This window comes from Chiloscyllium punctatum, chromosome 30, assembly GCF_047496795.1.
Source record: "Chiloscyllium punctatum isolate Juve2018m chromosome 30, sChiPun1.3, whole genome shotgun sequence".
Classification (NCBI taxonomy): Eukaryota; Metazoa; Chordata; class Chondrichthyes; order Orectolobiformes; family Hemiscylliidae; genus Chiloscyllium; species Chiloscyllium punctatum.
The window spans coordinates 25820657-25847066 of record NC_092768.1 but is presented as its reverse complement, the minus strand read 5'-3'; the positions used below and the strand labels follow the sequence as shown (position 1 = coordinate 25847066).

The window sequence follows — 26410 nt, the reverse complement described above, 5'->3', positions numbered from 1 at the left end:
CGGGACCTGATGGCCTGCATCCCAGGGTACTGAAGGAGGTGGCTCGGGAAATTGTGGATGCGCTGGTGATTATTTTCCAGAGTTCAATAGAATCGGGGTTGGTTCCTGAGGATTGGAGGGCGGCTAATGTTGTGCCACTTTTTAAGAAGGGTGGGCGGGAGAAAGCAGGAAATTATAGACCAGTTAGTCTGACCTCAGTGGTGGGAAAGATGCTGGAGTCTATTATAAAGGATGAAATTACGGCACATCTGGATAATAGTAACAGGATAGGACAGAGTCAGCATGGATTTATGAAGGGGAAATCATGCTTGACTAATCTTCTTGAATTTTTTGAGGATGTAACTCGGAAGATGGACGAGGGAGATCCAGTGGATGTACTGTACCTGGACTTTCAGAAAGCTTTTGATAAAGTCCCACACAAGAGGTTAGTGAGTAAAATTAGGGCGCACGGGATTGGGGGCAAAGTACTAGATTGGATAGAGAATTGGTTGGCTAATAGGAAACAAAGGGTAGTGATTAACGGCTCCATTTCGAAATGGCAGGCAGTGACCAGTGGGGTACCGCAGGGATCTGTGCTGGGACCGCAGCTTTTTACAATATATGTAAATGATATAGAAGATGGTATCAGCAATAACATTAGCAAATTTGCTGATGACACAAAGCTAGGTGGTAGGGTGAAATGTGATGAGGATGTTAGGGGATTACAGGGTGACCTGGACAAGTTAGGTGAGTGGGCAGATGCATGGCAGATGCAGTTTAATGTGGATAAATGTCTGGTTATCCACTTTGGTGGCAAGAACAGGAAGGCAGATTACTACCTCAATGGTATCAAATTAGGTAAAGGGGCTGTTCAGAGAGATCTGGGTGTTCTTGTCCACCAGTCAATGAAGGCAAGCATGCAGGTACAGCAGGTCGTGAAGAAGGCTAATAGCATGCTGGCCTTCATAACAAGAGGGATTGAGTATAGAAGCAAAGAGGTGCTTCTGCAGCTGTACAGGGCCCTGGTGAGACCACACCTGGAGTACTGTGTACAGTTCTGGTCTCCAAATTTGAGGAAAGACATTCTGGCTATTGAGGGAGTGCAGCGTAGGTTCACGAGGTCAATTCCTGGAATGGCAGGATTGCCTTACACGGAAAGACTGAAGCGACTGGGCTTGTATACCCTTGAGTTTAGAAGACTGAGAGGGGATCTGATTGAAACGTATAGGCTTATGAAAGGACTGGACACTCTGGCAGGAGGGAACATATTTCCGTTGATGGGGGAGAGCCGAACCAGAGGACACAACTTAAAAATACGGGGTAGACCATTTAGGACAGAGATGAGGAGAAACTACTTCACCCAGAGAGTGGTGGCTGTGTGGAATGCTCTGCCCCAGAGGGCAGTGGAGGCCCAGTCTCTGGATTCTTTTAAGAAAGAATTGGATAGAGCTCTTAAAGATAGTGGAGTCAAGGGGTATGGAGATAAGGCTGGAACAGGATACTGATTAGGAATGATCAGCCATGATCATATTGAATGGCGGTGCAGGCTCGAAGGGCAGAATGGCCTACTCCTGCATCTATTGTCTATTGTCTATTGTCTATTGTCATCCAGATACATGTAAAATAATCCCGATGCTTTTGGAATGAGCTGTAAGGAAACAAACTCTGAGGAAATTTGCAAACAAAACAGTCAAGTTTATGTTCTGATTTCTGGATGTAATGCTTACAGTGTTTTTTTTTAATTGATAAACTGTGCTTTTGATTTTTTTATGACCGGAAGAAATTAATTTCAAACTTTAAACTGTACCAATATAAATTATCATACGATATATATCGCCACAATAAAAATGGGTTACATGTAGACAGTGTGAGTAATACTTTTAATATTCAAAGTTTGTGAGAAGATTTGTAGCTCGGGTGCTCGTTGTTGTGGTTCTGTTCGCCGAGCTGGGAATTTGTGTTGCAGACGTTTCGTCCCCTATCTAGGTGACATCCTCAGTGTTTGGGAGCCTCACAGAAGCGCTTCACAGGAGGCTTGGTGAACAGAACAACAATACTTGTAATATAATAGACATTTACATTATGGTGATTGAAGGATTGTTTCACCAATATACGTACTGATGAGAGAGCAAGTGATGAGGGATAAATGATACCTGTGACTCCAGCCACCTTCCAGTCGGAATCAACTAAACTGTTTAAAATGGTTACATATTATCAGATCATCACATCCATAACGAAGCAGCTCATTCACCACTTTCCAATCTAACAGGTTTTCAAATCAGTATTCGCAAGAGTCTCACTAAATGGATGACTAAATCATCTCAAGACAGCCTCCCATTCGATTGTAAAATAACCTCCCAAAGATATAGCAGTTTCCTTCCCTTCAATTTTCTGACAGAGCAGTGATATTCTGGACCTGACGAAAATGTCTAGTTTATCCATGTTATTTAGTCATGTGTTGGATATGCGTTGAACACAATTGATTTGATGTTAGATTAGATTAGATTACTGACAGTGTGGAAACAGGCCCTTCGGCCCAACAAGTCCACACCGCCCCGCCGAAGCGTAACCCACCCATACCCCTACATCTATATCTACCCCTTACCTAACACTACGGACAATTTAGCATGGCCAATTCACCTGACCTGCAAATCTTTGGAGTGTGGGAGGAAACCGGAGCACCCGGAGGAAACCCACGCAGACACGGGGAGAACGTGCAAACTCCACACAGTCAGTCGCCTGAGGCGGGAATTGAACCCGGGTCTCTGGCGCTGTGAGGCAGCAGTGCTAACCACTGTGCCACCGTGCCGCCCACAATTGTTGTTCTGACAATTACAAGCAACAAACCAAATTAACAAAAAAGAACAAAAGAAAACACTCATGGAGAATGAGAGAGGCAGTTACTGCCTGAGTCCAAATTGAAGAGAGCCGAGTATCGCAGCAGCGGCGGGTCTCCCAGCTCCCCTCCCCTCCTCTCCTCTCAAAAGGAAATCTGAGACTCCCCGCTGAAAACCATGACAGCGGGAATCTCAATCACTGTGAAGGGGATAACAACTCGGGAACTTGGAGTTAAAAATCACACGACACCAGGTTATAGTCCAACAGGTTTAATTGGAAGCAGTAGCTTTCGGAGCGACGCTCCTTCATCAGGTGATAGTGGAGGGTTCGATCGTAACACAGAATTTATAGCAAAAATTTACAGTGTCTTGGAGACGGGAACTTGGAGACAGTCAGGGCTGTAGATGCCGGAAGCCAGAGTCAATAGATGTGAAGCTGGAAAAGCACAGCAGGTCATAAATGGGGCAGTACAGTGGTTAACACTGCTGTCTCACTGCACCAGGGTCCCAGGTTCACTGTCTCTGCAGAGTTTGCACATTCTCCCCGTGTCTGCGTGGGGACCCTCCCCTGGGTGCTCCAGTTTCCGCCCCCAGTCACAAAGATGTGCAGGTCAGGTGAATTGACCATGCTAAACTGCCCATAGTGTAAGGTTCATTCTTCAGAGGGAAATGGGCTTGGGTGGGTTACTCTTCAGAGGGTCGGTGTGGACTTGTTGGGCCGAAAGGTCTGTTTCCACACTGTAGGTAATCTAATCAATAGTATGGGAGGAGCAGAAACCCTCATAATTAGCGGGGGAGAGCAGAAGTTTAGAGGGAGGAGGCGGGGCTGGGGAAAGGAGATGAGAGGTGGACGCAGGTAAGGATTATTGTAATCGGTCAGAGGGAGGGGTGGGGCGGATTTAAATTCTGGGATTTACAGAGCAATCAACAGAAACCTGCAACCCATTTTCAATGATTAAAGACTTAACAGCAAACTAGGTTTGTCCAATACCTCGCATCAGTATATGATGCTTTGATCTTTTACGCTATGTAGAACAGTTGATCTTCCGTAATTACACTGGCACCACTCTCCACCTCTTCCTCCACGACATTGAATGACTGCATTGGCGCCACCTCGTGCTCCCGCGAGGAGGTTGAGCAATTCATCAACTTCACCAACACATTCCACCCTGACCTTAAATTTACCTGGACCATCTCTGACACCTCCCTCCCCTTCATGGACCTCTCCATCTCCATTAGTGACGACTGACTTGACACTGACATTTTTTACAAACCCACCGACTCCCATAGTTACCTGGATTACACCTCTTCCCACCCTATCTCTTGCAAAAATGCCATCCCGAATTCCCAATTTCTCTGCCTCCGCCGTATCTGCTCCCAGGAGGGCCAGTTCCACCATAGAACACACCAGATGGCCTCCTTCTTTAGAGACTGCAATTTCCCTTCCCACATGGTGAAAGATGCCCTCCAACGCATCTCGTCCACATCCCGCACCTCCGCCCTCAGACCCCACCCCTCCAACCATAACAAGGACAGAACACCCCTGGTGCTCACCATCCACCCTACCAACTTTCACATAAACCAAATCATCCACCAACATTTTCGCCACCTCCAAAAAGACCCCACAACCAGGGATATATTTCCCTCCCCACCCCTTTCCGCTTCCGCAAAGACCGTTCCCTCCGTGACTACATGGTCAGGTCCACACCCCCCTACGACCCACCCTCCCATTCTGGCACTTTCCCCTGCCACTGCAGGAACTGTAAAACCTGTGCCCACACCTCCTCCCTCACCTCTATCCAAGGCCCTTAAGGAGCCTTCCACATCCATCAAAGTTTTACCTGCACATCCACTAATATCATTTATTGTCTCCGTTGCTCCCGATGTTGTCCCCTCTACATTGGGGAGACTGGGCGCCTCCTAGCAGAGCGCTTGAGGGAACAAATCCGAGACACCCGCACCAATCAACCAAACCGCCCCATGGCCCAACATTTCAACTCCTCCTCCCACTCTGCCAAGGACATGGAGGTCCTGGGCCTCCTTCACCACTGCTCCCTCACCACCCGATGCCTGGAGGAAGAACGCCTCATCTTCCGCCTCGGAACACTTCAACCCCAGGGGATCAATGTGGACTTCAACAGCTTCCTCATTTCCCCTCCCCCCACCTCATCCTAGTTTCAAACTTCCAGTTCAGCCGTGTACCCTTGACTTGTCCGACCTGCCTATCTTCTTTTCCACCTATCCACGCCACCCTCCCCTCCCTGACCTATCACCTTCATTTCCTCCCCCACTCTATGCTCTATGTACTCTATGCTACTCTCTCCCCACCCCCACCCTCCTCTAGCTTATCTCTCCCCGCTTCAGGCTCACTGCCTTTATTCCTGATGAAGGGCTCTTGCCCGAAACGTCGATTTCGCTGCTCGTGGGATGCTGACTGAACTGCTGTGCTCTTCCAGCACCACTAATCCAGAATTTGGTTTCCAGCATCTGCAGTTATTGTTTTTACCTGTACATTCTGTGTCCAGTGATCCTGCGCCACCAGCTCCGTGACAAAGGAGCAGCACTCCGAAAACATGTACTTCCAGATAAACCTGTTGGACTATAACCTGGTGTCATGCGATTTTAACTTGGTAAATCTTAGTGTCGAGAAAGGCGGTAATTAAATCTAAGAGTCTTACAGATCGGATCCCCGGAAAGACTGCCTCCATAACTGTCATCTCACTATCTCGATATCTAATACTTTGTGTTTGAGGGTGAGTGGGTGCGATCATTCACACAATCCAGTTTAGTGATCTGGATCTTTCACCGGGTTGCACCAAAGAGGGTTTGTAATCGGCAGTGGGTTCAGTCTGCAGCAAAATTCAGGGAAAACTCGCTCTCCACCCATCTCTATCCCCGCCCTCTCTCTGCCCCTCCCCAAGGGACAGCACTCTGTGAGTCTTCACCCTCCCGACCAGGGTCCATCTCTCTCCCTCTGTTCAAGTTGTGTTTCTTCTTCGTTATATGAACATTTCGTTTCGTCTCTGTCAAAATAGCGAAAGGAGAAAGTTTAAAGTAATAAGTGTTTGCAGTGAATTTCATCGGGAAATCCATGAACGTGTTTACCTGCGCAGGAACAGTGAGACTGGGAACGGTTTGAATCAGGAAGTGCTGAGATTGATCATGGCTTCCAGACAGCAGCTCCTGAGACTGACCGAGGAGACAATTTGTCCCATTTGTCTCGACTTCTTCACCGATCCGGTTATACTGGAATGTGGACACAACTTCTGCCGCTCCTGTATCACCCAGAGTTGGGAAAAGAAGGAGATAAACTCCTGCCCGGAATGTAGAGAGGAGTTTCCGGAAAGAAACCTCAGGGTGAATCGGGCCTTAGCGAATCTGGCCGAGGAGTATCGAAAATTAAAGCTGGATCCGATAGAGAAGGAAAGTAAACCTCACTGTGAGAAACATCAGGAAGATCTTAAACTGTTTTGTGAAACTGACAAGAAATTGATCTGTCTGATTTGTAGAGATTCGCGGGAACACAGAGAGCACCGCTTCCTGCCGATCAATGAGGCTGTTGAAATATACAAGGTAAACATTGTATTTTGTTAAAAATCACACAACACCAGGTTATAGTCCAACAGGTTTAATTGGAAGCACACTAGCTTTCGGAGCGTAGCTCCTTCTCAGGTGATTGTGGAGGGCTCAATCCTAGCACATAAAATTTATAGCAAAAATGTACAGTGTGATGTAACTGTAATTATACATTAAAAATTGATTGTCTTGTTAAGACTGTTGGAATATTGCGTGCAATTCTGGTCTCCTTGCTATCAGAAAGTTGTTGTGAAACTTGAAAGGGTTCAGAAAAGATTTACAAGGACGTTGCCAGGCTTGGAGGATCTGAGCTACTGAGAGAGGCTGAACAGGCTGGGGCTGTTTTCCCTGGAGCGTCGGAGACTGAGGGGTGACCTTATAGAGGTTTACAAAATTATGAGGGGCATGTATAGGATAAATAGACAAAGTCTTTTCCCTGGGGTCGGGGAGTCCAGAACTAGAGGGCATAGGTTTAGGGTGAGAGGGGAAGATATAAAAGAGACCTAAGAGGCAACATTTTCATGTAGAGTATGTGGTGTATGGAATCAGCTGCCAGAGGATGTGGTGGAGGCTGGTACAATTGCAACATTTAAGAGGCATTTGGATGGATATATGAATAGGAAGGATTTGGAGGGATATGGGCCGGGTGCTGGCAGGTGGGACTAGATTGGGTTGGGATATCTGGTCGGCATGGATGGGTTGGACGGAAGGGTCTGTTTCCGTGTGGTACATCTCTACAACTCTATGACTCTAAGTCTTTCATCAGTTTGAATACCATGACAGTTTCACTTCTTTCATGTGTAAATCACAAAACCTTTTTTTAAAAAAAAGTTGCATTCTCAGATTAGCTGTTAACAATGGTGATAGCTAGACAACATCTTGAAGGTGTTAGCCCCCTGTGTTCTCTGTCTATGCCATGATGTTTAGATTGATTCTCATCTAAAAAGTGAGATAATGGAGTTTTACATGAATTCATGCAGTTTTTGAGCAAAGTACAATGTCACCCTGCAAGTACAAATTCACCTCACAAAATATATGTGTGTATGTGGGTCTTTGTCTGTCTGTGTGTGTCTGTTTGGGTTGGGGGTTGTGAGTGTGAGAAAGTGTATGTGTGCGTAGTGAGAGTGTTTTAAGTCTGCGAGGGGGTGCATGTGTAAGTGTGGGAGTGTGTGTGTCTGTAAGGGTGTGCGTGTCTGTGGAATATGTGTCCGTGTGTATGTGTGTATAGGAATGCCAGTGTGTGTAGGAGTATCTGTGTGTGTGTGTATAATGCTATGGTGGTCACATGTAATGTGACATGAACTCAAGTTCCCAGTTGAGGCCCTCCCTGTGGGTACTGAACTTAGCTATCAGCCTCTGCTCGGCCACATTTCACTGCTGCCTGTCCCAAAATCTGCCTTGGAGGATGGTCACCCGAAGGTCCGAGGTCGAATGTCCTGGACTACTGAAGTGTTCCCCAACTGGGAGGGAACCCTCCTGTCTGCTGATTATTGTGCGATGCCCATTCATCCGTTGTCGTAGCCTTTGCTCGGTTTCCCCAATATACCATGCCTCCGGGCATCCTTGCCTGCAACGTATAAGATGGACAATGTTGGCTGAGTCACATGAGTACCTGCCATGTATAAGGTGGGAGGTGTTCCCACGCGTAATGGTGGTATCTATGTTCACAATTTGACACATCCTGCAGCGCCTACCGTGACAGGGTTGTATGGAGTTGTCCTGAGAGCCGGGCAGCTTGCTACGAACAATGATCCGTTTTGAGGTTTGGCGGTTGTTTACAGGCAAGCAGTGGAGGTGTGGGCAAGGTATTGGTGAGGTGCTCATCCTCATTGATAATGTGTTGCAAGTCACGAAGAACATGACGTAGTTTTTCAGCTCCTGGGAAATACTGAACAACGAAGGGTACCCTGTCGGTTGGAGCACATGTCTGTCTCTTGAGGAGGTCATTAAGGTTCCTTGCTGTAAAACTCTGTTATCTCACTTTTAGATTAGAATCAATCCAAACATTATGGCATAGACAGAGAATACAGGGGGTTAACACCTTCAACATATTGTCTGCTATCACCATTGTTAACAGCTAACCGGATAATGCAACCTTTTTAAAAAAAAAGTTTCGTGATTTACACATGAAAGAAGTGAAGATGTCATAATATTCAAACAGATGAAAGACTTAACAATCAATTTTTGAACTGCTGTGCTCTTCCAGCACCACTAATCCAGAATCAATTATTCAATGTATACTTTCAGTTACATCACACTGTAAAATTTTGCTATAAATTCTGTGTGCTAGGATTGAGTCCTCCACTATCACCTAATAAAGGAGCGACGCTCCGAAAGCTAGTGTGCTTCCAATTAAACCTGTTGGACTATAACCTGGTGTTGCGTGATTTTTAACTTTGTACACCCTAGTCCAACACCGGAATCTCCAAGTCATTGTATTTTGTAATCGATATTTCTAATCAATCGCTTCAGGCCATTCTATAAGACACGTCCGGAGCAGGGAGACTCAGACACCTCCATCAGGGACCAGAGACAGGAACTCGATCGCTGATAATTGCTCTCCTGCAGCGTTAAATGTTTTTTAAAAAGTTTTGTCGCATTTTCAGGAGCGAACACTTTAAGAATGTAATTTTATTTTCCAATTCCAGGATCAACTGAAATCTTCCTTAGATATTCTCACAGAGAAGAAATCGGCGGTTCAACAAACAGAACTGACCCAGAAACGGAAGATTTCCGAAGTGAGGGTGAGCTCTCCCTGTGCTGATTCTCTGGGATCTCGGTTAGTTTTGTTCCCTTTATCGCGGGACATTAATGAGGTTTCACATTTCATTTGGTAGGAACAGGCGAGCAGTCTGCAGACCCACATCACATCCGAGTTCACTAAAATGCACCAGATTCTCACTGAGAAAGAGCAGCGTTTACTCAGAGATCTCAGGGAAGAAGAGGAGAGGGTTGTAGAACCAATGGAGAAAAACCTTCGAGAGATTCAGGACAATTTAAATTCTATTGAGGAGAAACTCTCAATTTTACAGAAACAAATGGAACAAAAAGACGAGCTAATATTTCTGAAGGTGAGGGAATATATTGCAGGTTATTTCAGACAGATTTCGGACATGATGACAACTGTAAAAATAATATGGAATTTAGTGACTGATCGGACGGTTCTGCTGTTGTCACTGAATCAGGGTCAGTGCTCCCGAAACGTTGACTGTGATTTCTCTCCAGAGATCCTCCCAAACCTGCTGAGATTTTCCAATAATCTGTTTTTGTAACCGCTGCCGCATTTTCTGCAGATTCTCAGGAATACCGACATTTTCCCGGGAATGGGGTGTCATGTTCTTACTTGTTTTGTTATTATCTCCGTGTTCCCCAAGATTAATTATTTCCTGGAACTCCCATTGTAATCCAGTTCCAGTCCCATGTGGACAGTGTGTGGGCGTGTCTTTGTGTCGTGGGAGTGTGAGAGTCACTGTATCTGTGAGCGGGACTGATGGCTCGTTCCAGTTTATTTTACCCCCTCCTCAATCTTCCTTCCTAAATGTATCACTTTACACTCCCGTGTTGTGTCTGCTCATTTCAGCAGCCTGTCTGTCTCCTCCTGAAATCTGTTACTGCCATCCTCACTGTTTGTGATTCATTTCTTTCAGGAAGAAGCTTGTCGGAAGAGAAGGTAGGACATGCTCTTTACTGAAACTCTGCACAGTTTGCTCAATAACTCAGGGACGGGTTATTATGGGGTTATTTTCTGGTTTAAAGGGCCAGGAACTCCGGTTATCGTTCACACGCGTGTATTTACAAGAAGCTCATGACAGGTTTTAAACAGTATTAGATTTTATAAAACTGTCCTGCAGTATTGTAAACAATGACAAGATGCCTGTAAATAATACAACCTGGTTCTCAGGCTGGAAGTGATCATTGCCCTGATTTGGGCTGTTTGTGTGACCGTGACCTGCCCGCTGAACCTGAGAGAGACATGTTTCCAGGGAATGGCCATCCCTCTCCCTGCATTACTGCTGACCAACCCGAGACAGTTAGAGTTTAAAGGAGGAATCACAGAGTCATAGAGATGTACAGCACAAAAACAGACTCTTTGGGCCAAATTGTCCATGCTTACCAGTTACCCTAACTTAATCTAATCCCATTTGCCAACACTTGGATCATATCCCTTTAAACCCTTTCTATTTACATACCCATCAAGATCCCTTTTCAATATTTCAATTTTACCAGCCTCCATCACTTCCTCTGCAGTGCATTCCATACATGCACCACCCTCGGCATGCAAGCATTGCCCCTTCTGTTCCTTTTATATCTTTCCCCTCTCACCTTGAACCTACGCCCTCTACTTCTGGACTTCCCCACCCCAGGAAAAAGACCTTGACTGTTTATCCTATCCATGCCCCTCATGGTTCAATAAACCTCTATAAGGTTTCCCAGTGCTCCAGAGAAAACAGCCCTCACCTATTCAGCCTCTCCCTATAGCTCAAATCTTCCACCTCTGGCAACATCCTTGTAAATCTTTTCTGAACACTTTCAAGTTTCACAAGATCCATACAATAGGAAGGAGACCAGAATTGCATACAATATTCCAACAGTGGCAGAACCAATGTCCTGTACAGCCATAACATGACCTCCCAACTCCTGTACTCAATGCTCTTTCCAGCAAAGGAAATCATACGTCCTCTTCACTATCCTATCTACATGTGACTCTACTTTCAAGGAATTTTAAACCTACACTTGAAGGTCTCATTGTTCAGCAACACTTCCCAGGATCTTTCCATAAAGTGTATAAGTTCTGCTCTGATTTGCTTTTTCAAAATGTAGCACCTTGAATTTATCGAAATTAAACCCGATCTGCCACTCCTCAGCCATTAACACATCTGATCAAGATCCTGTTGTACTTCTTCGCTGACCACTACACCTCCAATTTTGGTGTTATCTGCAAACTTACTAACCATACCTCCGATGTTCACACCCAAGTCATTTATATAAATGACAAAACGTAGTTGACCCAGCACCGATCCTTGTGGACACCACTGGACAACAGTCTGAAAAGTTACCCTCTACCACCACATTCTGTCTTCAACCCTCGAGCCACTTCTCTATCCAACTAGCTAGTTCTCCCTGTATTCCATAAAATCTAACCTTGCTAATCAGTCTCCCGTGGGGAACCTTGTCGAACGCCTTACTGAAGTCCATATAGATCACATTGACTGCTCTGCCCTCATCAATCCTCTTTGTTACTTCTTCAAAAACCTCAATCAAGTTTGTGAGACATGATTTCCCACACACAAAGCCACGCTGACTATCCCTAATCAGTCTTTGCCTTTCCAAATGTTTCTAAATCCTGTCCCTCAGGATTCCCTCCAAAGACTTGCCCACTAGCAATGTCAGGATCACCGGTCTATAGTTCCCTGGCTTTTCCTTACCAACTTTCTTAAATAGTGGCACCACATTCACCAACCTCCAATCTTCCTGCACCTCACCTGTGACTATCGATGATACAAATATCTCAGCAAGGGATCCAGCAATCACTTCCCTAGCTTTCCACAGAGTTCTCATGCACACCTGATCAGGTCCTGGGGATCTTTCCACTTTTATCCAATTCAAGGTATCTAGATCCTCCTCCTCTGAAATGTGGACATTTTTCAAGATGTCACCATCTACTTCCACACATTCTATACCTTCTACGTCCTTCTTCACAGTAAACACTGATGCAACATACTCATTTAGTATCTCTCCCATCTCCTGGGGCTCCACCCATAGGCTGCCTTGCTCATCTTTGAGGGGGCCTATTCTCTCCCTAGTTACCCTTTTGTCCTTAATACATTTATAAAAAGGCTTTTAGATGTTTCAGTTTCTTGTCTCTGTTCTACAAGCTCTCTTTACAATACAGCAAAAGGATGGAGGAAACGTTTATCATCTCCATGGTGTGTGATGTCTCAGTAACTAATCTGTTATCAGGACATTGGCCTTTCTCTGGACCTGAGAATTTCCAATCCTTGCCCTTGCATTATCTAATTCTTGTTGGATCAGTTACAAAATTAGGTTAAATATTTCACTTTCTAGCTCAGTAACTCAAACATGAATAACAGTGAAAGCTAAAAAATTTAAATGATTTCATAAATATTTGAAAAAAGTAGAATTTATAATGTCAACTGTTTGATATTTACAGGATTAGCGAGGACAAGAACAAACTCTCAGCTGCTGATGACTCTCTGACTCTCGCACAGTTCACCGGCCCTTTACAGTACACAGTCTGGAGAGAAATGTTACACAGCATTCACCCAGGTAAACATGTGTATTCATTTTTCTGATGATAGATCTAGTTGTGCAGGGGCTCTCAGGCCCCAGTTTGCATTTTCACATCGCAAGTTGTTAATTCAGAGTGAACCTCCCTAGAAATGTCATACTTTCTGTGGGTCCGTTTGGAGTGCAGGTTCATAGCTCCTTGAAAGTGTAATCGCAGGTAGATAGGATAGTGAAGTACGCGTTTGGTATGCTTCCCTTTATTGGTCAGAGTATTGAGTACAGGAGTTGGGAGATCATGTTGCGGCTGTACAGGACATTGGTTAGGCCACTGTTGGAATATTGCATGCAATTCTGGTCTCCTTCCTATCGGAAAGTTGTGGTGAAACTTGAAAGGGTTCAGAAAAGATTTACAAGGATACTGCCAGGGTTGGAGGATCTGAGCTACAGGGAGAGGCTGTACAGGCTGGGGCTGTTTTCCCTAGAGTGTCGGAGGCTGAGGGATGACCTTATAGAGGTTTACAAAATTATGAAGGGCATGGATAGGATAAATAGGCGAAGTCTTTTCCCTGGGGTGGGGGAGTCCAGAACTAGAGACCATAGGTTTAAGGTGAGAGGGGAAAGATATAAAAGAGACCTAAGGGACAACTTTTTCACGCAGAGGGTGGTACGTGTATGGAATGAGCTGCCAGAGGATGTGGTGGAGGCTGGTACAATTGCAACATTTAAGAGGCATTTGGATGAGTATATGAATAGGAAGGGTTTGGAGGGATATGGGCTGGGTGCTGGCAGGTGGGACTAGATTGGGATGTCTGATCAGCGTGGACGGGTTGGACCGAAGGGTCTGTTTCCGTGCTGTACATCTCTATGACTCTAAGTGTCTGAGACCATCAGCTCTGTGTGTCCGAGCAGTGAAGGGTTCTGTCTAACCAGAGGAATAGAGCACGGAAACAGAATTTCTCGAGGAGACTGGGCTGGCTCCATCTGGAGTGACATTGGAGGAACAGTGTTTATCATAATATCAGGAAGACATGTAGACATTAAAGAGCCATTGTTAACAGGCACATATCTAAATTGCGTGAGAAACAAAAAAAGAAGTTGCTTGAAAAGCTCAGCAGATCTGGCAGAATCTATGGAGCAAAATCAGAGTTAACATTTCAGTTCGAGTGATACTTCCTTCGGACAGATTCTAGCTCGGAAAATGGCATTTCATATGGAGAGGACAGGGGGGAGGGAAGGAGTAAGGAGTAAATGATAGGTGGGGATAGAACCCAAAGAGATAGAAGAGCAGTTCGACAGAAAAAGGAGTGGATAATGATCTGTGTAAGAGGGTTTATTGCTGTTAATGGCCAGCAAAAGGACATGTACAATGTCAGACAATGTAAAAAAAGGCTTGGTGTGTTGGGTGGGGGAGCTAGTACATGGAAAAACTCAGACCCTAAAATTATTGAACACGATACTAACTCCAGAGGAATGCAACATTTGCAAGCAGAAAATGTGCACTGCAGCAAGCTTCTAATGGAGATATTGGGCTGGAAACAGGGTAGTGTGTTAAAGTTGAAAAGTGTGGCACTAGAAAAGCTCAGCCAGTCGGGCAGCATCCAAGGAGTAGGCGAATTGACTTTTCAGGCATAAGCCCTTCATCAGGAATTAGGAATGCTATGTTAAAGTGGCAGGCAACTGGAAGCTCAGGGTCTTTTTTGGGTGGAAAGCAGATGCTCTTCGAAGTGGTCACCCAGTCTATGCTTTGTTTCCCCACTATAGCGGAGACCACATTCTGAGCAGCAAATACAGTAGACTAAATTGTGGGAAGTGCAGGTAAAGTGCTGCTTCATCTGGAAGGTACGGTTTGGATCTTGGATACTGAGGAGAGAGGCAGGTGTTATAACTTCGGTGGTTGCAGGGAAGGTACTGTGAGACTGTGGCGGTGAGTTGGGAGTGAAGGAAGATTGCACCAGGTTGTCTCTGAGGGAATGGTCTCTGCAGAAGGCAGATAAGAGAGGGGAGGTGAATATGTGTCTGGTAGTGGCATTTCACTGGCCGTGGCTGAAATTGTAACTAATGATCCTCTAGATGTGGATGCTGGTGGGATGTTAGGGAAGGACAAGGGAAAGCCTATCGTTGTTGCAGGAAGGACATGGGCAGAATTGCGAGAGATGGGTCAGCCCTGTAAACAACAGTGCTGGTGTATCCTTGGTTGAGGAAGAAAGTGGACATCTTGGAGGCTCCCTTGTCAAAGTTGGTATCATCAGAACAAATGTGATGCAGATGGAAAAATTGAAATAATGGAATGGAATTGTTACATGTAGCAGGATGCAGAATGCAGTCCTTTTAACTGTAAGAGTCAGAGGTTTATAATGAATATTGGTGGCCTGTCTATTCCCAGGAAATGAATGGAAGAGTCAGAGCTGGACCAGGTTAAGGTGAGAGCGGGATGGACGTTGGAAGTGAAATTGATAAACTTTTCCAGTTGAGAGAGTGAGGCAGCATTAATGTTATCGTTGACATACCACAGAAAGAGTTGTGGGTGAGGGGGCCGGAATAGGACTAGCACAAGGAATGTTTCAACTACCACACAAAGAGACAAGTTTAACTGTGGCCAATGTTGACCTGAGGAAAATGAGAGGAGTTAAAAGAGAAATTGTTCAGGGTGAGGATGAGATCAGCCAAGGGGAGGAGGGTGGTGGAGGGTGGGGAGGGCTCAGGCCTTTGTTCCAGGAAGAAGTGGAGAGCCCTGAGACCATCCTGGTGGGGGATGGAGGTGTAGAGAGATTGCACATCCATGGTAAAGAGGATGTGGCTGTAGTCCACAAATTGGAAGTTTTGGAACTGGCGTAAAGCATCAAGGTAGGAAATGATGTGTTTTTGTTGGGTTGGAGCAGGCAGAAACAATGGGTTTGCCCTGGCAGTCCTGTTTGTGAATGTTCACAAGGTGGTAGAAGTGAGCAGTGTTGGGTTTGGGGAGCAGTGCTGGGTGGTAGTGGGTGGTAGTGGGGGTGGGGGAGAGATCACCAGATCAAATGAGGTCAGTGACCGTGGTTATCATAGTGGGCTGATGTTTCATTATGGCTTCATGGTCCAGGGACCGATAGGAGGAGGTATCTGAGAGCTGGTGCTCTGCAATGCAAGATCAGTCTGTCAGGCTACAACAGCCCCACCCTGATCAGCAGGCTTCATAACAAAGTCAGGGTTGGATCTAAAAGCACTGCCTCCAAGCTGACAGTCCGCCAAGCCCACACAACTCACTTCTACTTCCTTCCCAAAAATCACAAACAAACTCATTGTGTCCGCCTGCTCCTGCCCCACAGAGCTCATCAATTTTTACCTTGACTCAGTCTTTGCTGAACTGGTCCAGTCCCTGGCAACATATTTGATGAAGGGATGGATAATGGTGAAAACCTAATAGTGGGGACTAAAAGGAAGTGAAATAGGGCTGGCTGTACTGAAAGTACCTCATGTCATGACAGGGCCTAGGATGTCCGTATGGGCAAAGGACATGGAAGAAGGTGTTCAGGCCCTAACATTATTGAACTCAATTCTGACTTCTAAAGACTGCAGGGTCCCCAAGTGCGAAATGAGATCCTGTTCTTTCCAGCTCGAGACTCAGCACAAACTGGAAGAACAGCATCTCATTTTCCATTCCATTTAGGCCACATCATCAGAAAGAAACCCTATTTACCCTATCCATGCCCCTCATGATTTTATGAACCTCTATAAGGTCACCCCTCGGCCTCCAACGCTCCAGGGAAAACAGCCCCAGCCGATTTAACATCTCCCTATGGTTCAAATATTCCAAGTCTGGCAACATTTTGTAAATCTTTTCTGAACCCTTTCAAATTTCACAACATCCTTCTGATAGGAAGGAGACCAGAATTTCAAATAATATTCTAAAAGTGGATGAACCAATGTCCTCTGTAGCCGCAGTATTACCTCCCAGCTCCTAAACTCAATGCTCTGATCAATAAAGGAAACCATACCAAACGTCTTCTTCACTGTCCTATATACCTGTGACTCTACTTTGATTGAACCCTGAACCTGCACCCCAAGGTCTCTTTGTTCAGCAACACTCCCCTGGACCTTGCCATTAAGTGTATATATCCTGCTCTGATTTGCATTTCTAAATGCAGCACTTCATATTTATCTAAATTAAACTCCATCTGCTAATCCTCGGCCCATTGGCCCATCTGATCAAGATCCCATTGTACTCTGAGGTAAACTTCTTTGCTGTCCACTACACCCGCAATTTTGGTGTCACCTGCAAAATGACCAACTCTACCATCTGTATTCTCATCCAAATGATTTAGATAAATGACAAAAAGCAGTGGACCCAACACTGATCCTTGTGGCACATCACTGGTCACAGGCCTCCAGACTGAAAATTAACCCTCCACCACTATCCTCTGTCTTCTACCTTTGAGCCAGTTCTGTATCCAAATGGCTAGTTCTCTCTGTGTTCTATGAGATCTAACCTTGCTAACTAGTCTATCCATGAGGAACCTTGTCAAATGCCTTACTGAAGTCCATATTGATCATTTCAACTGCTCTCCTCTCATCAATCCTTTTTGCAATTCCTTCAAAAATCCTAACAAGTCAGTGAGACATGTTTTCCCACCCACAAAGCCATGTTGACCAAACCCAATCAGTCCTTGTCTTTCCAAATACATGTAAATCCTGACCCTCAGGATTTCCTCCAACAACTTGCCCACCACCGATGTCAGGCTCACCAGTCTATGGTTCCCTGGCTTTTCCTTACCACCTTTCTTAAATAGTGGCACCACATTACCCAACTTCCGGTCTTCCAGAACCTCACTTGTGACTATAGATGATATAAATATTTCAGCAAGGGGCCCAGCAATCACACCCTTAGCCTCCCACAGAGTTTTAGGGTATACCTGATCAGGTCCTGGGGATTTATCCACCTTGATGCACTTTAAGTGCTGGGGCACCTCTGACACATGGACATTTTCCAAAATGTTACCATGTATTTCCCCACATTCTACATCTTCCATGTCTTTCTCCACAGTCCACACTGATGCACAATACTCACCTAGTAAAACCCCTATCTCCTTCTGTTTCACACAGAGGCTGCCTTGCTGATCTTTGAGGGGCCCTATTGTTTCCCCAGTTACCCTTTTGTCCTCCATGCATTTATAGAACCCCTTTGGATTCTCCTTATTTGCCAAAGCTTTTGGTATATCCCCCTTTTGCCCTCTTGATTTCCTTTTAAGTATACTCCAACTGCCTTTGTACACTTCTAATGATTCACTCAATCAGTGCTATCTTTTCCTGATGTATGCTTCTTTCTTTTTCTGAACCAAAAAGTTCAATTTCTCCAGTCATCCATCATTCACAGCACCTACCAACCTTGCCTTTCAGCCTCAGAGGATTGTACTATCTCTGGACTGTCATTATCGCATTTTTGAAAGCTTCCCATTTTCCAGCCATCTCTTCAACTGCGAATATCTGTCCCCAGTCAGCTTTTGAACAGTCTTGCCTAATACCTTCAAAACTGGCTTTCATCCAAATTTAAAACTTCAATTGCAATCCCCCTTGCTCCATCTCTCCTCACATTTTATACTCATCCTACACCAACATCAAACACATCACTCACCTGGCCCTCCTACCCTCATATCTACCTGTCCTCACTCTCTCCTGTCACTCACAGTTCCCCTCATTTTCTCTTCCAGCCGACTCTCCAATTACTCCCCACTTCACTCCAACTCTTTCACACTCATCCCGTGACTCTTCACTCTCCTGTTATGGACCAGGCCAGACCCCCTCAAGACATTTCAAGAAGGTAGCCCAGACCCCAACATTTCTAGTTCTTTTCAGCAGGTGTACAGTGGATATTCCAGGAGGGATATAGCTGGCCCAATCACTCATTTTTAAACAGAGAAGTATTTATTTACACATGAACAGAAGAAAACTGAATTTAGAATAATATGACTACTTAAAAACCCAATCGACTCAATCACAACTTTGAGTCATAGAGATGTACAGCACAGAAACAGACCCTTTGGTCCAACTTGTCCATGCTGACCAGATATCCCAACCCAATCTAGTCCCACCTGCCAGCACCCAGCCCATATCCCTCTAAACCCTTCTTATTCATATACCCATCCATATGCCTTTGAAATGCTGTAATTGTACTAGCCTTTATCACTTCCTCTGGCAGCTCATTCCATATAAGTACCATCCTCTGCATAAAAATGTTGCCCCTTAGGTTTCTTTTATACCTTGCCCCTCTCACCCTAAGCCCTCTAGTTCTGGACTCCCCCACCCCAGGGAAGAGACTTTGTCTATTTATCCTCACACTTCCCCTCATTTTCTCTTACAGCTGACTCTCCAATTACTCCCCACCTCAGTGCAACTCCCTGACACTCACATCCCCCTGACTCTTCACTCCCCTGTTATGGACCAGGCCACACCCCCTCAAAACATTTCAAGAAAGTAGCCCAGACCTTAACATTTCTCATTCTTTTCAGCAGTTGCACAGTGAATATTCCAGGAGGGATACAGCTGGCCCAATCACTCATGATTTTATAAACCTTTGCAGTATAAAGTTACCCCTCAGCCTCCAACACTCCAGGGAAAACAGCCTATTCAACCTCTCTCTATAGCTCAAATACTCCAACCCTGGCAACATTCTTGTAAATTCTTTCTGAACCCTTTCAAGTTTCACAACATGCTTCCGACTTAGTGATGTTGTTCCAAATATTTGCAACATCCCCATTAATACTGCCTTGGCAAAAAGAGAAAATTCAAGCCCAGATTCTTTTCTTACAGGAGAGATGTCAGAGACAGAGAGAGAGAGAGAGAGAGAGAGACACAGAGAGAGAGACGATCAGCATGGAGCTGTTTCTTTGTTCAACAGCCTCAAAAACCTGACTGATTGCTAAAACCAAACCAAAACCAAGCGAAGCTGACCTGGTAGAAATGGCCACTCCTCTTTCATTGTAAAGTGTTTTATTTTAAAAAAAACTTGAAAGCCTTTTAAAACCTGAGACAGTATCTGTTAGTTCTAATCAAATTGGCCCTAAAACCAGACACATGGAAATCTATGCCGTTATGACCACCACACGCCCGCCTCCCCGCCCCCGAAAGAAAACACAGGAACAGCATCGTCACACCCCTCACTCAGCCCACACTCGGTCTTCCCCCAACACATCTCCCTTTCACTCTCTCCTCCCCCTCCCGATTCTCCTCCTCAGAATCATCCACCTCATTTTCATTCCCCTCCCCCTCACTGCCAATTTCCCTCTCCTTTTCTGTTACCCCCTGCCTTTCACCTCTTCCACACTCATGACCTGGTACACAGCCTACCTCTTTATTCACACCATCACTCTCTCCTCAGTTTCCTTATCGCTGCAGTCCGTGCCCCTCACTGCATCCCCCTTCTGTCTCTATACAGGCCCCACCCTCCTCCCCCTCCCTCCCCATCACTCTTCCATGGACTTCACTCACCATCCTCTACCCCTAACCAACACTCCCTCCTGATCTCCCACACCACTCCCTCCTGCTCTCACTGTCTCCCTTCTGCTCACTCCCCACTCCTACTCTCTTGACCTTACTCTCCCTACTACCCACTCTCACCTCTCCCAAACCCTCTCTGCCAGACTGCTCACTCTCCATTCACTCTTCCGTCTTATTCACTGTCCCCTCCAGCTCAGCTTCCCATCCGATCACTCTCCTCTCAACCCCATTCCTCTCATTCACTGTCCCTTAGCCTGACAGACCACAGCTTCACTGCATTCTCCACCCTCCACTCCACTCACCTCTATATTCACCACATCTATTGTTCACCATTCAGTCCTCTCCCACCCCCTTCATTGTCGAATCTTGACAACCTCTTCCATCTTCCTCATTTTCCCGTCCACCTCACTCTCTTTGTCACTCCACCTCCCCCTTACACTCTGGTTGTCCACACTCTCCAATCTCCCTCCCCATCAATGCTCCCTCACTTCCTCCTGCTCTCCCTTTCCCCTCAATATCACAGCCCCTTCCTGCTCACTCCTCACACCCTCTCAGCTCTCTCCCACTATCCCCTCGAGCACAGTTTCCCAATCTGGTCAGTCTCCCCTCAGTCTCACTCTGGTCTCACCTTTTGCCTCACACTGTCCCTCACTCCCATCTCACATTTACCCTCTCCTTCCACTCGATTTCTCCATAATCACTCTGCCATGATATCCCCAACCCTGACTCTCCCCTCTCTTTTAATCTTGCCTCCTCAGTATCACCTTCCCCTTCACTCTCGCCTCCACTTCTCTCCCTGACCACCTCATCCTCAAATTCACTCACGGTGGCTCAATAGTTAGCACTGCTGTCTCACAGCACCAGGGTCCCAGGTCAATTCCAGTCTTGGGCAACTGTCTGTGTGGAGTTTGCACATTCTCCCCGTGTCTGCATGGGTTTTCTCCAGGTGCTCTGCTTTCCTCCCACTGTCCAAAGATGTTCAGGGCCATGTTAAATTGCCCCTAGTGTTAGGTGCATTGGTCAGAGGGGAGTGGGTTGTTCTTCGGAGAGTCGGTGTGGACTTGTTGGTCGAAGGGCCTGTTTCCACGCTGCAGGGAATCTAATCTAATCTTCACATTCCACAGACTTTCTCAACTTCCAAGACCTGACTGTCTCCTTCCTTTGAAACCCCTGTCTGACATCTCATCTTGACTCTCCTCTCTCCCTCACAGACTCCACCTCATCCTCCAAATCACTCACCTCCAGAATTCCCTTATTTTGCTCTCTCACTTTCACGTACGGATTAATTCCCCAGACTCCCACTCACCTATTCCTCTCATATATCTCGTCATTCCCTGCCACACATCTTCCTCTCCCACTCACTCATCCCTCCCATGCCCAAAAGGAACCTGTCTTTCTTCCCTCCAGATCAGCCATCCCTTTCTTCTCACTCTCACCTCACTTTCTCTCTTCCCCTCACTCACTGCATCTTCATCTCTCAACCATCCCACTCACTCTCCCGATCTCCAATCCTCAAACGTCCACTTATTTGGGAGACTTTCTGTCTGCACCCTCCCATTCTACACTATGACTGACTCTCTCCTACCCCATCCCGAAAAGTCCCCTTCCTTCACAAAACCTCCACACCCTCTCCCATATCCTTACTTAGCTTCCACTCATCCCCTCCTCCATCACTTGTCCCATTTCTTCACTCTCCCATCCCTGATCTCAAATTTAAAAAGCTATCCCTCATTTTCTCCCACTCCCCATCGTGCTTCCCTCTCCCTTCCCTGAAACCTCCCTTAAAAATACAACCCCACTCTACCCTCCCTCAGACTCCCCACTCCCTTGCTACCCATCACTCCTGCCTCCCCTCACTATCCTCATTGACATCCACTCACATCATCTCACTCTCCCCTTCCTCTTGCATTCAACAACCTACCACTTACTGTTCCCTACCCTTAAAACCACTTACTGTCCGCTTTCCTCACTCTCCATTCTCCCTGACACTCATTTTGTTATCCCACTCCTCCCTGTGCTCACTACCCCATTTCTCTTCCCTCCTCTCATTCTGCCCTTCCTGTTCCTCTCCCTTCCCAGGTCCATCACCCTCAGTCTCCTACTCACTCTCCCCTCCTAATTCATATCTTCCTCTTGGACCTATTAATTTTCCAATCTAGTCCCATCTCCCATTGCAGTTCATGTCCCATCCCTCTCTCCCAGTCTCTCCTATCCCTCATGCTGCCCTCTCCCCACCCTGGTCCACACCGTTCACACTCACTAACTCTTTCACTCTCCCACACCTCATTCTTCCCATTGCTCTCCCCACCCCTCCAGGCCCCCAAAGTCTGACACTCCCCTTTGCTGTCTCATACCCCCTTGCTCTTCTCTCACTCACACTACTTCCCCACACCCATGTGCTTCTTCTCCGTCCACTTCTGTCACACTCTCTGCCCCTCGCTCTCCCCTCACAATCTGTTTCAGTTTACCATCCCCAGCACACTCCCACATGCCACTACCTTCACACTTGCCATCCCTGTAATTCCCCCTTCTTCTCCCACTCCACCTACCTCTCCAGATGATGCTGCACTCCCCAGCCTGCTCTCTCCCTCCCCAGCCCTCGGTTGACCCCTTCTCATCAATCTCACCTGAGCACTTAACCATCCCAGTGCTCAGCTCCCTCTGAGCTCCCTCTCATTCTCCAGACCTCTCTCTCTCTCATACCACCCCTTCACTCTCTCCTTCTCACTCTCCACCCTCTCACCCACATCACCCCCCCACCTTTAACCTTCCACTCCCTCCTGCGATAAGGTTAATGTTCGAGTGAGGGTTCTGTTCTTCATTTCCCCAAACACTCCCCTCCAAATGAACCCTCTCACCTCGCTCATTCCTCCTTCCTGAGCCCTCTGCCTTACCCATCCTTCCACCTCGTTCCTCCACTCAAATCACTCACTGCACCCTCTCTCACTCACTCCCCCTTCCCTGCCCCTCCCATCCTTCTCTCCCTGGTCCCCTCACTCTCCCTTCCTCTCTCTGACAGTGTTATTTGATCTCTCCCCCAGCTCCAGCCTCTCTGACTCTGGATCCGAACACAGCCCATCCCCGGCTCATCCTGTCTGAGGACCGGACCAGTGTGAGATTTGGAGACACAGAGCAGCCGCTCCCTGACTCCCCGGAGAGATTTGATTCCTGGGCCTGTGTCCTGGGATCAAAGGGATTCACATCAGGGAGACATTACTGGGAGGTGGAGGTGGGGGACAAGACCTGGTGGATTCTGGGAATGGCCCGAGAGTCTGTGATGAGGAAAGGGAGGGTCACCACGAGCCCGGAGACTGGATTCTGGATTGTGGGGCTGTTTCCCGGATGTGGTTATTTAGCCGCCACCTCCCCCTCACCGACCCCCCTCTCCCCGAGTGTGAATCCCCGGAAGATCGGGGTTTTCCTGGACTATGAGGGTGGACAGGTGTCATTTTACAATGCGGACACCATGTCCCATCTCCACACTTTCACCCACACTTTCACTGAGAGGATCTTTCCCTTCTTCAATCCGGGATTGAATGGTGGCGGGAAAAACTCCGCCCCGTTGACAATCTGCGGGATTAAAGGGCACTGACAGATCCATCCCATAATTTCACCCCGTCCCCCTGCCTCCTGCCAGCTGTAAACTGATGGGGGTCAGTCTCAGTCTGGGGTAAAGAAGGAGGGGGAGAGAAGAAACAAATAGAAGCTCAATTGTACAGAGGGACTGACTGGGTCGAATGAGCTGTGAGCTGCAGGAACCGGGGACCTTCCTGTCTGTAATGTTGCTCCACAGGCGGGAGGTGGCGCTACATGACGGTGTTGGAGATGATTCAGTCAGTGGGTCTCAGACTGGGCTCAGGGGAGTCTTTCCGGGGGGATAAGCAAATCACTGCAGGGTCAGGAGAGTCTTTCTCATGGACACCAATTCATGTCCCTGCAGGGTCAGTGGTATGTTTCCAGGGAGACTGGGCTCAGTCAAAATAAAAATGTCAGACTGATCTTCTTTCGACTTTCACTATGTCAGTAAAGTATATCCCACACGATTTAGTAACATAGCGAGACTGGTCTTGTTTTGCTCAGGTCTGTAACTATTGCCCAGAGTGTTGCTGCTCTTTCATAAAATTGGAAAATTTGAAAACCTCAGATTTGAAAGGGATGGGTGAACTGACCATTTATGCCATAATCAGATAATATTTAACCATATTTGAAACTGTTCAGCTGGTGCAAACTGCAATGTAGTTGGAGTCACAGTTATCATTTATCCCTGAGTTATTGCTCTCTACTTATTATCTTCAGTGAAATAATCCTTATGTCATCCCAAGGAAAATGTTTGTTTGATAAAAATAATTAGCACTCTTTGTGCGGAACCTATTCAGATTTTGTCAATATTTATGTTTATGTATAATTTATATTGGAGTGCAATATCAAATTTGAAAATAGTTTCTTCAATAAAATCAACATCTGTGATCCACTAGAGTGAAAGCAAGGGTTCTAAAAAATTAATTCATCAATGAATCCAAGAGAATAAATCTGCTGTAATTTTATTTGTAAATTTCTTCAGAATATATATCCTTACAGCTTGGATTCCAGCTTCATCGAGATTATTTTGAAATTCATTATTTCGAGTCAATGAAATGTTAGTTACCTGGAAATTATCCCACATTTACTCTGGATCTTTGGTCATTGCTACCTTATTTAGGGCCTTAGAGTCAGATATTGATAGAAACGTATAGCACAGAGACAGGCCCTTCAGCCCAAATTGGTCCATGCCAACCAAAAGGTCTATCCACACTAACACCATTTTCCTGCACTTGGCCTGTATCCTTCTAACCATTTCCTATCCATGTATTACTCCAAATTTCTTTGAAATGTTGCTAATGTACTTGTCTCAACCACATCCACTGGCAGCTTATTCTGTATGCAACCCTCCCTCTGTGTAAAAACATTGCCCTTTTTGTTCTTCCCCCTCTCACTGGAAACTGATGTCCTCTCTTCCTTGATTCTGCAACCCTGGGTAAAAGACTGAGTGCATTCATCTTATGAGTCCATGCCTCTCAGGATCTTATTCACTTCTGTAAGACTACCCCCTCAGTTTCCACCACTCTAAACTTGTCCAAACTTTCCCAATAAATCAGAGCCTTGAGTCCAAGCAACACCCTTGTAAACTCCTTCTGCACTCTTTCCAGTTTAATAATATCCTTCTTACAGCAAGGTGATCAAAACTGAACCCAATTCTCCAAGTCTCACCAATGTCCTGTACAACTGCAGCATAACTTCCCAACTTCTATACTCAGTGCCCTGACTGATGAAGGCCAGTGTGCAAAAAACCTTCTTCATTGTTCTGACGACCTGTGACTCACATTTCAGAGAATTGTGTACCTGAACTCCAAGCCCCTCTGTTCTACTACACTCCTTAAGGCTCTAACATTCATCATGAAATGCCCATCTTGATTTGACTTTCCAAAATGCAGGACCTCAGACTTATCTATTTTAAACTCCATTTGCCATTTCGTGGCCCACTGCCTCAGCTGATTAAGGTCCTGCTACAATTTATGAGAACTTTCCTCACTGTCCACAATACTGCCTATTTCAGTGTAACAGTGCAGCAAAATGAAACATAAGCTCCCAACCTCTTGAGAGCATTGAGTATTGCACTTGAATTTATTTGAAAGTCTTGATTCAAGGACATCAAGTTCACTTAATCAGATCGCTATGGTGATGCAAAAGCCCAAGATAAGGTGCCAGATAAATCTACATCCAGATAATCCAAAAAGGCTGCCATATCCTATACAGATTTTCAGTTTTTGATGGACCATTTTCATAATAAAGTCCAAAGGAATATGTTTCATAATTAGTGTATGCCAAGCCAATAGACCCAGTGGTGGAGGAGGGGTTTCAGAGATCCAGCACATCACAATTCTTTTCCTTGCACGAAAAGTGAGAATATTAAGAAGTTTTTTTTCTCCATGAGCATCTAAAGAAGAAAAATTGGGGAGGGCCAGGAGAAGAGAGATAGGGTCCCTCTTAACTTCGATCCCCAGAGCCTGGTCTATTACTCCTGCCACAGCACTCCAATATCTGCTTGAGGCAAGACCCCAGACAATGAGTGAGAGTATTGATACTTATTTTACACTTAGGCCTCAGTGAAGATATTCCCACCTTAAATTTAGTGAGATGCTCTGGGGCCAAATGGGCCCTGAACAGAATTTTTACCTGCATGGCTTGGTCCCGTTACAGATTGAAATCTTTCTTATGTTTTTACAAATGTTCTTCAATGTCTTCATAGACATCTCACCCCC

At 46.0% G+C, this 26410-nt stretch overlaps 1 protein-coding gene across 2 annotated transcripts; it reads left to right on the top strand.

Annotated features, from left to right (window-relative positions):
• Nucleotides 1-5525: 5525 nt before the first annotated feature.
• LOC140455305 (zinc-binding protein A33-like) lies at nucleotides 5526-24590 on the top strand. 2 transcript variants are annotated; one of them, XM_072550073.1, is made up of 6 exons: nucleotides 5526-6389; nucleotides 9041-9130; nucleotides 9230-9463; nucleotides 10040-10062; nucleotides 12565-12680; nucleotides 23153-24590. In XM_072550073.1, the coding sequence occupies exons 1-6, from the start codon at nucleotides 5820-5822 to the stop codon at nucleotides 23701-23703; spliced, it is 1584 nt and encodes a 527-aa protein (XP_072406174.1). In that variant the 5' UTR covers nucleotides 5526-5819; the 3' UTR covers nucleotides 23704-24590. The 2 variants fall into 2 exon arrangements, with proteins under 2 accessions (XP_072406174.1, XP_072406173.1); XM_072550072.1 differs by having other exon boundaries at nucleotides 5527-6389; nucleotides 9041-9136; nucleotides 23153-24589.
• Nucleotides 24591-26410: the final 1820 nt, after the last annotated feature.